Source organism: Bison bison, unplaced genomic scaffold, assembly GCF_000754665.1.
Source record: "Bison bison bison isolate TAMUID 2011002044 unplaced genomic scaffold, Bison_UMD1.0 scf7180017864115, whole genome shotgun sequence".
In the NCBI taxonomy this organism is placed as follows: Eukaryota; Metazoa; Chordata; class Mammalia; order Artiodactyla; family Bovidae; genus Bison; species Bison bison.
The window spans coordinates 205,208-220,407 of NW_011494687.1; the positions used below are offsets into that span (position 1 = coordinate 205,208).

Consider the following 15,200-nt stretch of genomic DNA (forward strand, 5'->3'; position numbering starts at 1 on the left):
CTTACAAGAAATGGAGTAGCCATCATGGTCAACAAAAGAGTCCAAAATGCAGTACTTGGATGCAATCTCAAAAACGACAGAATGATCTCTGTTCGTTTCCAAGGCAAACCATTCGATATCACAGTAATCCAAGTCTATACTCCAACCAGTAATGCTGAAGAAGCTGAAGTTGAACGGTTCTATGAAGACCTACAAGACCTTTTAGAACTAACACCCAAAAAAGATGTCCTTTTCATTATAGGGGACTGGAATGCAAAAGTAGGAAGTGAAGAAACACTTGGAGTAACAGGCAAATTTGACCTTGGAATACGGAATGAAGCAGGGCAAAGACTAATAGAATTTTGCCAAGAAAATGCACTGGTCATAACAAACACCCTCTTCCAACACCACAAGAGAAGACTCTATACACAGACATCACCAGATGGTCAACACCAAAATCAGATTGATTATATTCTTTGCAGCCAAAGATGGAGAAGTTCTATACAGTCAGCAAAAACAAGACCAGGAGCTGACTGTGACTCAGATCATGAACTCCTTATTGCCAAATTCAGACTTACATTGAAGAAAGTAGGGAAAACCACTAGACCATTCAGGTATGTCCTAAATCAAATCCCTTTATGATTATACAGTGGAAATGGGAAATAGATTTAAGGGCCTAGATCTGATAGATAGAGGGCCTGATGAACTATGGATCGAGGTTCATGACATTGTTCAGGAGACAGGGATCAAGACCATCCCCATGGAAAAGAAATGCAAAAAAGCAAAATGGCTGTCTGGGGAGGCCTTACAAATAGCTGTGGAAAGAAGAGAAGTGAAAAGCAAAGGAGAAAAGGAAAGATATAAGCATCTGAATGCAGAGTTCCAAAGAATAGCAAGAAGAGATAAGAAAGTCTTCTTCAGCGATCAATGCAAAGCACACCCCCAGGAGGTAGCAAATTAGCAACGGTCCCCAGTACATGATCACCAGCATGTGAGTATTAGAACAAGGATAATTTTCTTCTCAGCAGGTTTAAAAGAACTGAGAGCTAAATAGTGAACAGCAGTATACAGATTTTGAGAGCTGGCAGCAGCAACAAGTCGGGCCAAGATGCAATGGACCACAGGATAGCAACCATGCTGAAGCAGGGGCAGAATCTGAAGTCTCAAGGACTGTGGTCACCATCAGTTTAGACTCTGATGACCTAAATGGCTTCAACATTTAGGCTAACAAAGCGGGGAAAGATACTCAATTTGTGCTGAATATCAGAGAGACCATTCTTATCATCAGTAGAACAACAGTGTTGGGCAACATTGTTCTGGGTCAGACTCCCTTGAGATCATTCATTAATTCATGCATTTTCTAGCATAGTCTCTTGACAAATTACCAAGAAGAGCTTTAGTTCATTTTAGTAAAAGTATAAGAAGAGCCTCATTGAGGTCTGGTATTGTGGCTTCAATGGTAGCATGTCTGGAAGAAGAGGGGAATACTATTTCCAAGTGTCTACCATGATCCAAGAATAGTAACTAACAGCAGCAGGAGTCAGTGGCCTCGTAAACCTATTTGCCACTGGCTAAGGGCCATCCCCCAGAGGGACAATCTTCTTCCATTATATAGGCAGGGGCACGTTTTCCCTCATAAGATACATGGGTTAGTCACTGTGTCATCTTATGTTCCCACTGGAAAAGGGAAGTCCCTTTAATTCTTCTCAGGCCTTGAAAGCAGAGGCCATACTATGGACTGGCATTTCATGGGCCCACCAGGAAGAGAATAGTGACATCAGATCTGAGACTGTACCAGTGTGTGTTTCAGAAATCCAAGCTAATTTTATCAGCCTGTGTATTGTAATGAGGCTCTGAAAATTGAATTTTAGTATGCGACCTTGATTTGCATTTTGGGTATCTGTGATGCAAGAAATTCCTGGAGTTCTTTACCCCAAAGGAGAGTGTGAAACAACTTCAATAAGGGATTGTTGTTGCTGCCATTAGCCAGACCATGTGACTACATGGTCAGCAACAGACCAAGAGTCTATGAAAATGTGAAGGGGCCAATTGTTGGCCATCACATCTTCCAATATTAAAATGACTGTGCTGTGGTGCACTGGGATGACCCACAGGGGATGGGATGGGGAGGGAGGTGGGAGAGGGTTTCAGGATGGGGAATATATGTACACCCATGGCTGATTCATGTCAGTGTATGGCAAAAACCGCTACAATATTGTAAAGTAATTAGCCTCCAATTAAAATAAATAAAAAATAAAATGACTGTGCTGTCCCCTGGGTCCCACCTTTGATTAGGGATGTCCCAGTGCAGAAGATTTTCAGTGGGCTTCATCCTGCGTGATGTTGGTGCTGAGTCTATAAAGTATACAAATTTCATTTCCTGATCACTCAGTTAATCCCAAGAGGCTCCCCAAATGACCAATGGATATGGGGGAGGGGTGACCTCTTCAGGCACCACTGCATCTAACAAAGGATTGAGGACATGGAAATCATTTCCTCCTGTGGTGAGATTTGCCAGAAGACCCGGGTTTGGCTCTCTAAGTAGCATTTTCATTTGAATAATGAGGCCTCTGTGGCCATGCCAAGTTTGTGGGGTGGTGCCTCAAAGACCCAAGGCATAATGAACAACTGGATGCAGAGTCAAAGGCTCAGGATTTGTAAAAGCACTTATTCCAAGAAAGATCCACTATACAGCCAACAGTTGCCATCCTAAGGCTGTGAAATGTGCAGCCAGAGAAGGCAGTTTTTTGTAGCAGAAACCCATGAACAATGATTGATTCAGGGACTCCAAAAGGAACAAGATAAGGTAGCCAAAGCCTCTCCAGTGAAGAAGTTTGGGGGGTTGGGATGGTTGAATGACACTGATAGAAGTGCCTGTTTTATTGCAATTTAGAGCTTTTTGGTTTGGGGTGGCAAGCCATTCAGAGCAAGGCAACTTATATTCAGCCACTATGAAAAACAGTATAGAGTTTCCTCAAAAATTTAAAAATAAAAAATTATATGATCTATCAATTCCACTTCTGGGTATTTATTTGAAGAAAATGAAAACACTAACTTGAAAAGGTGCCTGTGCCCCCACATTCATTGAAGCATTATTTACAATAGCCAAGATATGGAAACAACCTAAGTATCCTCTAACAGATGAATGAATTAAGAAAATACGATATATACAACTATTTAGCCATAAAAAAGAAGAAAATCTTGTCATTTGCAACAACATAGAGAGACCATAAGGCCATTATGCTAAGTGGAATATATCATACAGAGAAAAACAAATAATGCTTGATCTCACTTACATGTGTTCGCTGCAGCACTGTTTACAATAGCCAAGATACGAAAGCAAATTAATGCCCATCGACAGAAGAATGAATAAAGAAGATGTGGTGTATATAGATAGAAACAATGGAAATTTACTCAGCCATTAAAAAGAATGAAATTATGCCACTTGCAGTAATATGGATGGATCTAGAGATTATCATACTAATTTAAGTAAGACAAGCAGAGAAAGACAAATATCATATGATATTCCTTACGTATGGAATCTAAAAATAAAGTACAAATGAACATACTTTAAAAAACAGAAATAAAGTCACAGATATAGAAAACAAACTTACGGTTGCCAGGTGGGATAAGGGGGAGAGTGATAAATTGGGAGAGTGGGATTAATATGTACACACTACTACTATATATAATATAGATAACTAGGACTTACTATATAGCACAGGGAACTCTGTTTAATGTCATGTTTCAGCCTGGATGGAAGGGGAGTTTGGGGGAGAATGGATACATGTGTATATATGTGTATTTGTATATATACATATATGTACATATATATACATATATGTGTATGTGTGTGTGTGTGTGTATATATGTAGCTAAGTCCCTTTGCCTTGGTCTACCTGAAACTATCACATTAACTGGGTACACTCTAACACAAAACAAAACATTTAATAATACAATTATGTAAAGTTTAAAAATAAAATAAAATTTTAAAAAAAAAGTAAAATAGATGACCATTAAGGACTTACTGAATAGCCCAGGGAACCCTACTCAATACTCTGTAATGACCTATATGGGAAAAGAATCTAAATAAGAGCAGATATGTGTTTGTATAACTGAGCCAATTTGCTGTACACCTGAAACTAATAGCACTGTAAATCAACTATTCTCTAATAAAAATTTTTGTAAATCAATAAATAAAATTAAACTCATAGATACGGAGAACCAACAGGTGATTGCCAAAGGTGGGGGATGGATCTGGGAGAAATGGGTAAAGAGAGCCAAAATCTACAAACTTCCAGTTATAAAATAAATTAGTTATGGAGATGTACTATATAGTTATTGGCACTGTATTGTATATTTGAAAGTTGCTAGGAGAGTCTATCTTAAAAAGTTTTTATCACAAGAAAAAAAAATTCTATAACTATGTACATGACAGATATTAATTAGACTTATTGTGGTGATCATTTTGTAATATATATATAAATATCTACTCATCTTGTATGAATGCAATGTTGTATTCAATTATGCTAATTCTAAAATTAATTAATTTTTAAAGCAAAACAAAGTGAGTCTATTTGCAAGAAGCAGCATAATGGACTGAAATCAAATTCCTAAATGAGGAGCATGTTGCTTCTGAGAACCAACTAAGCATGTAAATACTGAGACTCCTTTAAAATAGCAAATGCTGATAAAACTGGAGAATTGGGTCCTTAATACATCAGGTATAAATCATTCCTGGGCTGAGGAGTATTGTTCAGAAATTTTAGTGCAGTAGCGGGGCCTTGAATTTTATACGATGCAGTGGACCAATACTGATCAGAAAGTTCTATGAAAAATTTTGTTTAGCCCATGTGAAAGCATTGTTTGAATTTCCTTGCAGAAGGATGTTATCAATATGATGTCACAGCTGTATTCCTGGAATAAGTTGGGTGTGGTTAAGATCTTGCCTGCAGAGTTATGTGCAATAGGCAAGGTTGTTGGAATATCTCACAGGGAGGCAAGTGAAAACATACTATTCCTTCAGAAGGTGAAGACAAATAGTTTCTGAGAGCCTGTAGAACTCTAGAATGCATACATAAAATCAAATCTTCCATAGAAAAATATTTTCCAGGTACTGATTGGATGGAGTATTAATTTCAGAAATAATAAGTATGCAGATCTTAATGGAGGATATCATGGCATTAAAGTTGTTGTTGTTGTTGTTTAGTTGCTAATTCGTATCCAACTCTTTTGAGACCCCATGGACATAGCCCACCAGACTCCTCTGTCCGTCGGATTTCCCAGACAAGAATACTGGACTGGTTTGCCATTTCTTTCTCCAGGGGATCTTCCCAACCCAAGGATCGAACCCATATCTCCTGCACTGGCAGATGGGTTCTTTACCACTGAGCCACCAGGGAAGCCCCAAGGTTATGATAATCCACTGTGAAGTGACACTCATTTATATCAAGTTTGAGCACTGGCCAACTAGTTTATTAAAGGGAAAAATAATGGGAATAATGACTCGGGCAGGCGCACCAATCCCCTGGGTTCTCACTCCATCATTCTCAACATCACAAACCTCATGATTGTGGCAGATTCTTTCATGACACCCTTATGGTCTCTCAGGAACTTCTCTCCTCAGCCACATGTTTACAACTTGTTCTCCAAGCTGTCAACTGAGGTTTATTTGCACCTTTTATACTTGCGTCCACAGGGCATCTTTAACTTCTTTAAGAAATTGATCCCCATGTGCCTGCTCTAAAAAGAGCAAATAAAGTCCATGTCACTCTAATGAACACAGAAACTGCAAAGAAGCCCACCCATATCCTGCCTTCTAAGGACTCTGCAATAATCTTTCTTAGAACAGAAACATTTTCAGCTTATTAAAGTCCTCTTTTTTAATTCTATTATTGCCAGGAGAAGGGGGTGATTATTTGCTCTTTTTTTTAGTATACATGTGAAGGACTCTATGTCTCAGAAACTGTGATTTGATTCTGATTCAGATTCAAAGAATGGAAGTAATACACTTCCTTCCCAGTTAAGCTCTAAAAACTTGGGTACTTCCATTGAAAGAATAATTGAATGTGGATGGGAAGCCAATTTTAAAAAATACCAAATTTTATACAACTCAGAGACTCACATGGCACATCTCACCTTTGATTTACCTCTTGGGGACAACAAGGTAAACAGCCCACTACAGTCAATCAGATCAATGAGGGTGAGAATACTGAATGTTTTAAAGTGAATGATGCTATTATTCTATAAATATGGATCGATTAAATCCTCCAACTGTGAAAATCTGGATGAAAATGAAGCATTTGCCAAAGACCACAGGTTAGTACAGACAAGGAAGGCAGGGTTGTAGCAGGATATAGGTCAATACCTCCAAAAGCTATATGGAATAATGGAGAGGTTGACAAAAATGATTGTGAGGGTCTAATTTTCCTTACTCTTACACGTGTGAATTAGAGTGGTATTTTACGTTGTTTCTGCTTCTTAATCAGAAAAACCTAAAGAGGCACACAGATACCACCAGTAAAATTTGCTTCCTTGGGGATTACCAATTTATGTACAAGGACTCATTGTCAGAAACATGAGTGTTCCTCTTCCTGGGTTCTGTATGCCAAGAAAATTTGAAGCATGATAAATTGATCATCCTTGGTTTGCCACTGAGGACTCTTTGAGGCTTTGAGCAAAATCTACTCTGAGATGCTGTCTGTGGATCTCTCAAGACTTCTATTCTCAGAAATATAGTCCAAATCAGTGTATAGGAGACTTTGAAAATGGCAGAGAAATAAAAGTAAATGCTAATGAATATGATTTATTAATGCCTTAAACTTGCTCATGTAGTCAAAATAAAATGATAGAATATTGAACTAAAGGTCTTTAAGTCCTAAAGCACTGTTACAAATTCACCCTACAAAAGAATTGGTGTGTGCATGCTTAATCATGACCAACTCTTTGTGACCCCATGTACTGTAGCCCACCAGGCTCCTCTGTCCATGGAATTTTCTGGCAAAAATACTGGAGTGGGTTGCCATTTTCTACTCCAGGGGAATCTTCCCATACCAGGAGTCAAACCCGTATCTCTTGTGTATCTTGCAATGAGCAGGCAGATTCTTTACCAAATGTGCCACCTGGGAAGGGGGAAGGGTCTAGAAATATCAGTTATGCATCAAGATCCTCAGAATTATCTACTTGGGGAAATTTCTATTGGTTGCTGGAACAAGGGAAGTCAGAGATTTATATAGTAATGGAGATGAGGATCTATGGCAGGTATCCATCTAAACATTAAATAGTACAAGGAGGGGGAATATTACAGGGAAGGGGAAATAGTATAGGGAAAGCACCAGAGGGGAGAGGGAAGCACAGAAAATAGAATCAGACAGAGATATTTCTACCAAGTGCCCAGAAGTATGAGATTAACAGAGTCAGAGAAATATGACTTCAATATGGAGAACTTGTAAACATTTTGGAAGGAAAAGATGGGTACAAAAATTTATTCTTCTGAAAAAAATTAAGTAATTATTCTGTAATAATTATCTTATGTGTGCAGGAATAGATAAACTTGAGGAATTACAAGGACTTTAGGAATAAGGTCATACATGAGCAACAGGGGGACTCCCATGGAACAAGTCTAGTCTAATGGACACTGGTTTGGCCCAACTGGATGGAGAGTTATATATGATCTGATTCTGTTGATTACAATGAGCTTTATGTCCCCAGCCCCAAAAAACTTTAGTTTTCATCATTTTCACCTATTCCCTTTAGACCTACTGAAGGTCAACAATGAAAAACCGAACATTTACTGAGTTTATTTTGTTGGGCCTCACAAATCAACCTGAGGTCCAGGCACTGATATTCATCTTTCTGTTTCTCACCTACATGCTAAGTGTCCTAGGAAATCTGACTATCATCATTCTCACTCTAGTAGATTCTCACCTCCAAACCCCCATGTATTTCTTCCTCCGGAATTTCTCCTTCTTAGAAGTTTCTTTCACATCCATTTTTATTTCCAGGCTTCTGACCAGCATGACAACAGGAAATAAAGCCATCAGCTTTGCTGGATGCTTGATTCAATATTTTTTTGCTATATTTCTTGGGGCAACAGAGTTTTACCTCCTGGCTTCTATGTCCTATGACCGCTATGTGGCCATCTGCAAACCCCTGCACTACCTGACCGTCATGAACAGCAGAGTCTGCATACAACTTGTGTTCTGCTCCTGGCTAGGGGGATTCCTGGCTATCTTTCCCCCAATCATCTTAATGAGCCAGGTGGATTTCTGTGCCTCCAATGTTCTGAATCACTATTACTGTGACTATGGGCCCCTCCTGGAGCTCGCCTGCTCAGACACAAGCCTCTTAGAACTGATGGTCATCTCCTTGGCAGTTGTGACTTTGGTGGTTACTCTGGTGCTGGTGACACTTTCTTATACATATATTATCAGGACCATTCTGAGGATTCCTTCTGCTCAGCAAAGGGCAAAGGCTTTTTCCACTTGTTCCTCCCACATGATTGTCATCTCGCTCTCTTATGGCAGCTGCATGTTTATGTACATTAATCCTTCTGCAAAAGAAGAAGGTGCTTTCAACAAAGGAATAGCCGTGCTCATTACTTCAATTACTCCCTTGTTAAATCCCTTCATTTACACTCTAAGAAATCAGCAAGTGAAACAAGCCTTCAAGGACACCATCAAAAAGATTGTAAAGCTTTAACAAAACAAAATACACTTCAAGGAAAGATATACTTCATTTAGTAAATAGGTATTGAGTGTCTACCATAATTCAAGTGCTGACCTGGCACTTAAGGATAAAAATATGAAAGGCATATGTCTTGATTTCAGGGAATCTATGGTGTAATGTGATAGAAATGTATATAAACTGTAAATTGTCAAGTTTGCAGTTTACTTATAAGTCATAAGCTTGTGTGCTAAGTTGCTTCAATCGTGTCTGACTCTTTGTGACACTATGGACTATAGCTTGACAGGCTCCTCTTTCCGTGCCATTCTCCAGGCGAGAATACTGGAGTGGGTTGTCATCCCCTCCTCCACAGGGTCCTCCCCACTTAGGAATTGAACCAGCATCTCTTATGTCTCCTGCATTACCATATGGGTTCCTTACCACTAGCTCTACCTGGGAAGCCCCAAGTCATAATTTTACAAAAAATAAAAGAATATGGCAAGTGTTAATAGAGAAGGATGAATGAGAAAGTCTAAAAAGAACAACTGGAAAGAATTAGCTGTTTTCTGGAGTGAACTGGACATGGGTGAGCCAAGAGATGTTTTAAGAAAGGAAGTGATGCTATGAGCATTGTTTCTAAAGAAATCTCGCGTTACTGTTCTTCATTATGGAGCTGTGGAGCCATGCTTCTATTAAAGTGAAAATATTTTTTACTCTCCTTCTCTTTTTCATTTATCTTACAACTGTAGCCATTGAAACTACCATCCTCCTGTAAATTAGGTCCACTTTTCTCCAAATGAGGCAAAAACTCTCAAGATTTTGTCAACTTACACATTCATTCTCTAGAAGTTGTGGTTAGAGTTCTAGAGGCAAGGTTTCCATCCTCTTACCTGTTGTTGCTGATCATAGCTGACATCTTTCTAAGTCAATGACTGAGTTACCCACTCTGTCTCTCTCTCCCTTTGGTAGTCTTTGAAAAAAATTTTTTCAATCACAATTTAATTTTCATCTTTTTGTTTACTTTTGTTAGGTTTATAAAGGACAAATTTTGTGATATGGCTTCATTCTTTCAACTTTTCCCCAAATTTTTGCTTTTTTTACATAACCAATGGTACCTGTTTCATAAAGTGAAAAAAATATAAAGTATCACACAGTTTTATATCTAGAATGTTCCAAATTATGAATCTTCACAACCAACTGGGAACAGACTACCCTACCAAGAATTCCACACATGGATTTTAGGTAACAAAAAACTGAATTTGAAGAGGTGATGGTAGGAACTCAATGTCAATGGAACTTAGGCCATTTGGAAAGCTGATTATTTATACATAGTTTAGTAACACCCTAATCCATTTCAGAATGCTGATTGGGATGCAAATGGAGCATCATCTGATGTATTCACATGTTTTATATGTGGTAATAATATTGAGTGGAATGATGCTTCTTAATCACTTAAGGGAAAAACTGTACCAGCCTGACCATGAGAGAAAATTTCCAAAACCACAGAAGATAGTGAAGAGTGTATAATATTTTTAATAAATGACCTATTTTGTAAGCCGTGGTTATTTTGAATATCTGGGTTTGATGGCTAAGCTAGGGATTGTGTTAGTTGCTCAGTCGTGTCTGACTCTTTGCGACCCCACTGACTATAGCCTGCCAGATTTCTCTGTCCTTGAAGTTCTTCAGGCAAGAATACTGGAGTGGATTGCCATTCCCTTCTCCAGAGGAATTTCCCAACCCAGGGATTGAACCCTGGTCTCCTGCATCACAGGCAGATTCTTTACCCTTTGAGCTAGGTATTAATGATGCCTTTTAATTTATTCCAAATTTACTGAATTATTAATTAATAGAGAAATGTTCTCAAATGATCACACCTGAATCATTAACTTCCCCCATACCCACGTTTCTACCAAAGCCCATGGTGAAATGGAAGACAATGCCATACAGTGGTTGAAAATACAGGCTTTAGTTCAAATCCCAGATTTTCAACCTTCTACCCAAGTCTACTTGGAACAGTTTTTCACCTACCTAAAGCTTATTTTTCTCAACTCTAAAATGTGGATAATATAGTGCCTATCTTATAGGGTAGTTTTGAGAATTAAATAAAATAATAGGCATAAAATTTGTAAGTCATTATTATGTTTAAGAAATGACATCCATTATAACAATATGGATGTCAATATAATCAATGTCCTTTTCAAGAAACTCAGGCTTAACTAGTAAGAATAAGCATTAAATTGATTGGTTTAACATAAGCAGGACTGTAAAAATGCTGGTCATTCGATTTGAAATCCCTGTGCAACAAGACCAGTTTATTTCCATTCTTCTTAATCCACTTGCATCCTTGGATAGCTAGATTACTCACACATTTGATAAAGCAAGGCAGAACACTCGGCAGCAGATTGTTAGGACTAGGCTACCATCAACCCCATGTGACCTGGATATCTCTGAGTATAAATGAGATGAAGAAGAAACATACAACAGTCTGCTACTTTATTAAGAATATAAATTTTACTTTCATGTACTCTGGTAATTATGAAATGAAAGGAAAGAAATGGTAATTAAGGGTAAGGCTTAAAAATAGCACTTAGGAAGTTTCCTGGTGGTCCAATGGCTAAGACTCTGCTTTCCCAATGCAGAGGTCTTGGGTTCAAATCCTGATCAGGGGACTAGATCCTCTATGCCTCAACTAAAGATCAAAGATCCCACGTGCCATAAACTAAGAGCCAGCACAGCCAAATAAATAAATAGTACTTTGGTCCTGCAAAAAAATTTAGACACTACTATCAAAGTTTCAGAAATGTGTTCAAAACTAAGACATATTAATCAAAATGCAAAATGTCATTCATATCTATTTGTATTCTAAAGCAGTTGTTGCTTGAATGTAATTTATGAAATGGAGTGGAGAAAAAGTGCTATTTTGGTGGTATGTTTGTTTTGAACTGGGGGGCTTCCCTTGTGGCTCAGCTGGTGAATAATCCACCTGCAATGAGGCAGACCTGGGTTCCATCCCTGGGTTGGAAAGATCCCCTGGAGAAAGAGAAGGCTACCCACTCCAGTATTCTGGCCTGGAGAATCTCATGAACTGTACAGTCCATGAGATCACAAAGAGTCGGACACAACTGAGGAGCTTTCACTTTCACTTTTCTCTAGAACTGAATATTTCCTACCTTGTATTGCAAAGGAAATGCCTGAACTTCATTTATCACAATGAATAAATGATAAATACCTCCCTCTACCAAAGAAAGGAAAAAAAGACTAACTTACTTGATTGGAGAGCAGTCTGTAAAATTATTTGGATGATTTTCTTGAGCACTTTTGCTTTCATTTATATTTGTTTATTATATGCATCAACCACTTGATAGGTCATACACTCAGGTTATGCACTCATCTCATTACCATTATCCAAATGGTGGGAGTTGCTTATTGGGAACATCTCGTATAAATAGTAGAAATATTTCCCTACTTAAAACATTTAGTTCCAAAAGACATTCAGAGTATCAGCTATAAACACTTGAGTATGTAAAATGTCCATCACATATTTTGATTACCAGCTGATTACTGGGTGGCTTTGTGTCAATACATGCACAAATGTCAACTGCAGATGGTCCAAAATCCTGACAAAATGACAGTTAATTTCAAGGATCCCAGTTGTGGGGCTGCTGTAGACTGATCAGCCATTGTTGCATCACTTCTACTACACTCTCATCACAGATTATAGACTAGCAGAGCATAAACCCAGCCAAGCCAAAACAGAGAAAAGAAAACTTTTGTGCCCTGATGGAGAAGCTGACATTAAATAATGTGAAGCAATCTTTAATTCATCACAGCCATGAATCTGAAAATGCCTCTAAGGGCAGAAGTAGCTGCATACAATCAACTGCCTCTTCAACAGTTCCACCATTTGCAGAATCTTGTTTCAGCAGCAACCTGAGTACTTTAAGCCAATGGTTTTTGTGTTGTATTTTGGCTTTTCTAGTTGTTCTTTGAGCAATTACTCAAGGAGGACATCTATCAATAATCTTCAAAGGCTATACTGCAACATATTGACAAGGCTGGTCTGAGGAAGAAGAGAGCTTTACATTTCCTGAAAATTCACGTATTTTCCTCTTGAAAAGGGAAGACTCCTCAAAACAGAATCTATAGCAAATAGGGAAAGAAGTGATAAATACCAAAAGTGACACACAAGTCTCATGACAGATGCATATTTGAAATGACTAAGAAGAATTGGCTGAATTCCAAATTAAGAAGAGAGAGGTTTTAGCAGTTTCAGAGAAGAAGAGAAACGTTCATGCCCTTATGCTGGGTCCTTCAGCATTCTTTCTTCTCAACTCTGTTTCATGCCTATCAAAATGTGTGGTTCTCATGACTTCAATTTCCATCTATATTCTCATGATATATCTTTGATTTTCCTTTTTTTTTTTTTTTTCAGGCAAGGCTCTACTAGGGACCCTGCTGCAGCAGGGGGAGTGAGAGCATGATTTGATTGAATTCCCAGTATGCTGTTCTACTGCTACTTTGAATGAAAAGAAATCTTTTAAGAATGCCATAGAAAGAGCACTTCACTTGTTTATTTCTCAGGGGATAAATGAGAAATTTATTTCTCAGAGGCAACAATATAGTGAGCAGAGAAACTCCCTTATTATTGGCCACTTCATCCTTAGCTGAAGGTTTCACATACATAAAAATGCAACTGCCATAGATAATGGAAACCACAAGCATGTGGGAAGAAACATGGAAAAAGGCTTTTTTCCTTTCCTGGGCAGAAGATAAACTTAGAATCATCCAATGATACATATGTAGGACAGAACTACACACACAAGGGTCACTATAAAGGTCAACACAGCACAGAATAAAACCAGCTGCTCTAAGAATCAAGTATCAGAACATAAATTCTTCAGTGTTGGAGAAGCATCACAGAGAAAATGGTCAATAACAGAGTCACAGAACTCCAGGTAGGGACTCAGGCCAAGGGGAAGAGGGATAATCAAGAAGCCAGATACCAACAAAGGATAAGACTTCCAAGACTCTACTCTCATGATGGTCATATAATGCAGAGGTTTGCAGATGGCACATAGTGGTCATAGGACATCACAGCCAAGAGAAAAAATTCCGTAGCCCCAAAGAGGACAGTAAAAGAGATCTGGCTGAAGCAGGCACTGGTGGTGATGGTTTTGTTCCTGCTTGATATGATGTAGAGGTATTTGGTCACACAGGCCATTGTGAATGAGATTTCTAAGAAAAGAAATTTGAAGAAAAAAATACATAGCTGTTTTAAAACAAGAATCCACAAAGATGAGAGAAATTATGGTCAGATTCCCAATGACACTAAACATATATGTGACCAACAGGAAGATAGAAACCAAAATCTCTAGTTGTAGGTCATTTGTCAAACCCAGTATGATGAATATTATTATTGCTAAATGGTTTCTCATCACTGACTCTGTATATTGCCCAATCTTCAGATAAAAAACACAGAAATTGGATATGAGGAACAATTTCAAAATATAACAGGATCAAAATAACTACAAATAACAATTAAACCAATCACATGCATTTCCTTCTGTAACCTGATAATTCATCTTTCATGATATGATGACCTCAAACTCCACTGAATGGACCACAGAAGAGCTGATATACCACACGGAAGCTAGCAATATTTTTTGTGGTTTCAAACCATATCTCTGTCATCTACTATATGAGCAACATTGGGAAAGTCACTTAACCAATCAGTGCTCCCAATTTCATCCTTAATAAGATGAGTTTAATGATAATACTACATTGTAGCGTTTTTTTTTTTGTTTTTTTGGGTTTTTTTTTTGCTGCCCATTAGAACATTTATTTCTCAGAGAGAAAATAAGTTTAAGACGGTCATATTATAGTAGGTAAAATTAACTTTTGTATTCTTTACAAGCATAGATTTTTCTCTGTTTATTACCTCTCCCCATATTGTGAGAGTTAAATGAGATAAGGCATAACAATCTTACAGTGATACATAGGAGATGATAAGCACTGTATAAGTGGAATTTTTTTTCTTTTTTTTTTCCAACTACAATTTTATTTTATTTTTAAACTTTACAAAATTGTATTAGTTTTGCCAAATAAAGCCAGTTTGATAATCTCAAAAATTTATTTAGCTTTTTTATACATTATAATTCTGGGTTAATAAATTTGATGATTAGAAATGGTCTGTGGCCTGTAAAAAAAAAAAAGTAGATATCTAAATATCTTTAGAAATAGAAAATTTTAATACTGTTAATTAAAATAAATCTAAAAACAGCAACAAATTTTTTCCTGCATGAGAAACTCATGGATCAGATTCTCTCGCACATAAATTGTAATTCTTTTTTTTAAAGTTAGCCTTTACTCCATTCATTACTAGATTCATTACATAACATTGGTACTATAATTGGTACATGTTTATTAATTAAGTCTACCAGTGAATATACATGCAAAACTCAGCCTTCACAAGAAATCAAAAATGCCTTTAGCTTTTCAGGTAGATTTGTTCCATCAGTATTTTCTTCCACACTTCAGGATTAATTTCATCAACATAC

General features: G+C 37.6%; 1 protein-coding gene and 1 pseudogene across 1 annotated transcript; one reads left to right on the forward strand and one right to left on the reverse strand.

Annotated features, from left to right (window-relative positions):
* The first annotated feature begins 7,752 nt into the window (after nucleotides 1-7,752).
* On the forward strand, nucleotides 7,753-8,679 carry LOC104988035 (olfactory receptor 6C4). The gene has a single exon (XM_010839170.1). The coding sequence runs from the start codon at nucleotides 7,753-7,755 to the stop codon at nucleotides 8,677-8,679; it is 927 nt and encodes a 308-aa protein (XP_010837472.1).
* A 4,042-nt stretch (nucleotides 8,680-12,721) lies between these two features.
* LOC104988144 lies at nucleotides 12,722-14,078 on the reverse strand (annotated as a pseudogene).
* Nucleotides 14,079-15,200: the final 1,122 nt, after the last annotated feature.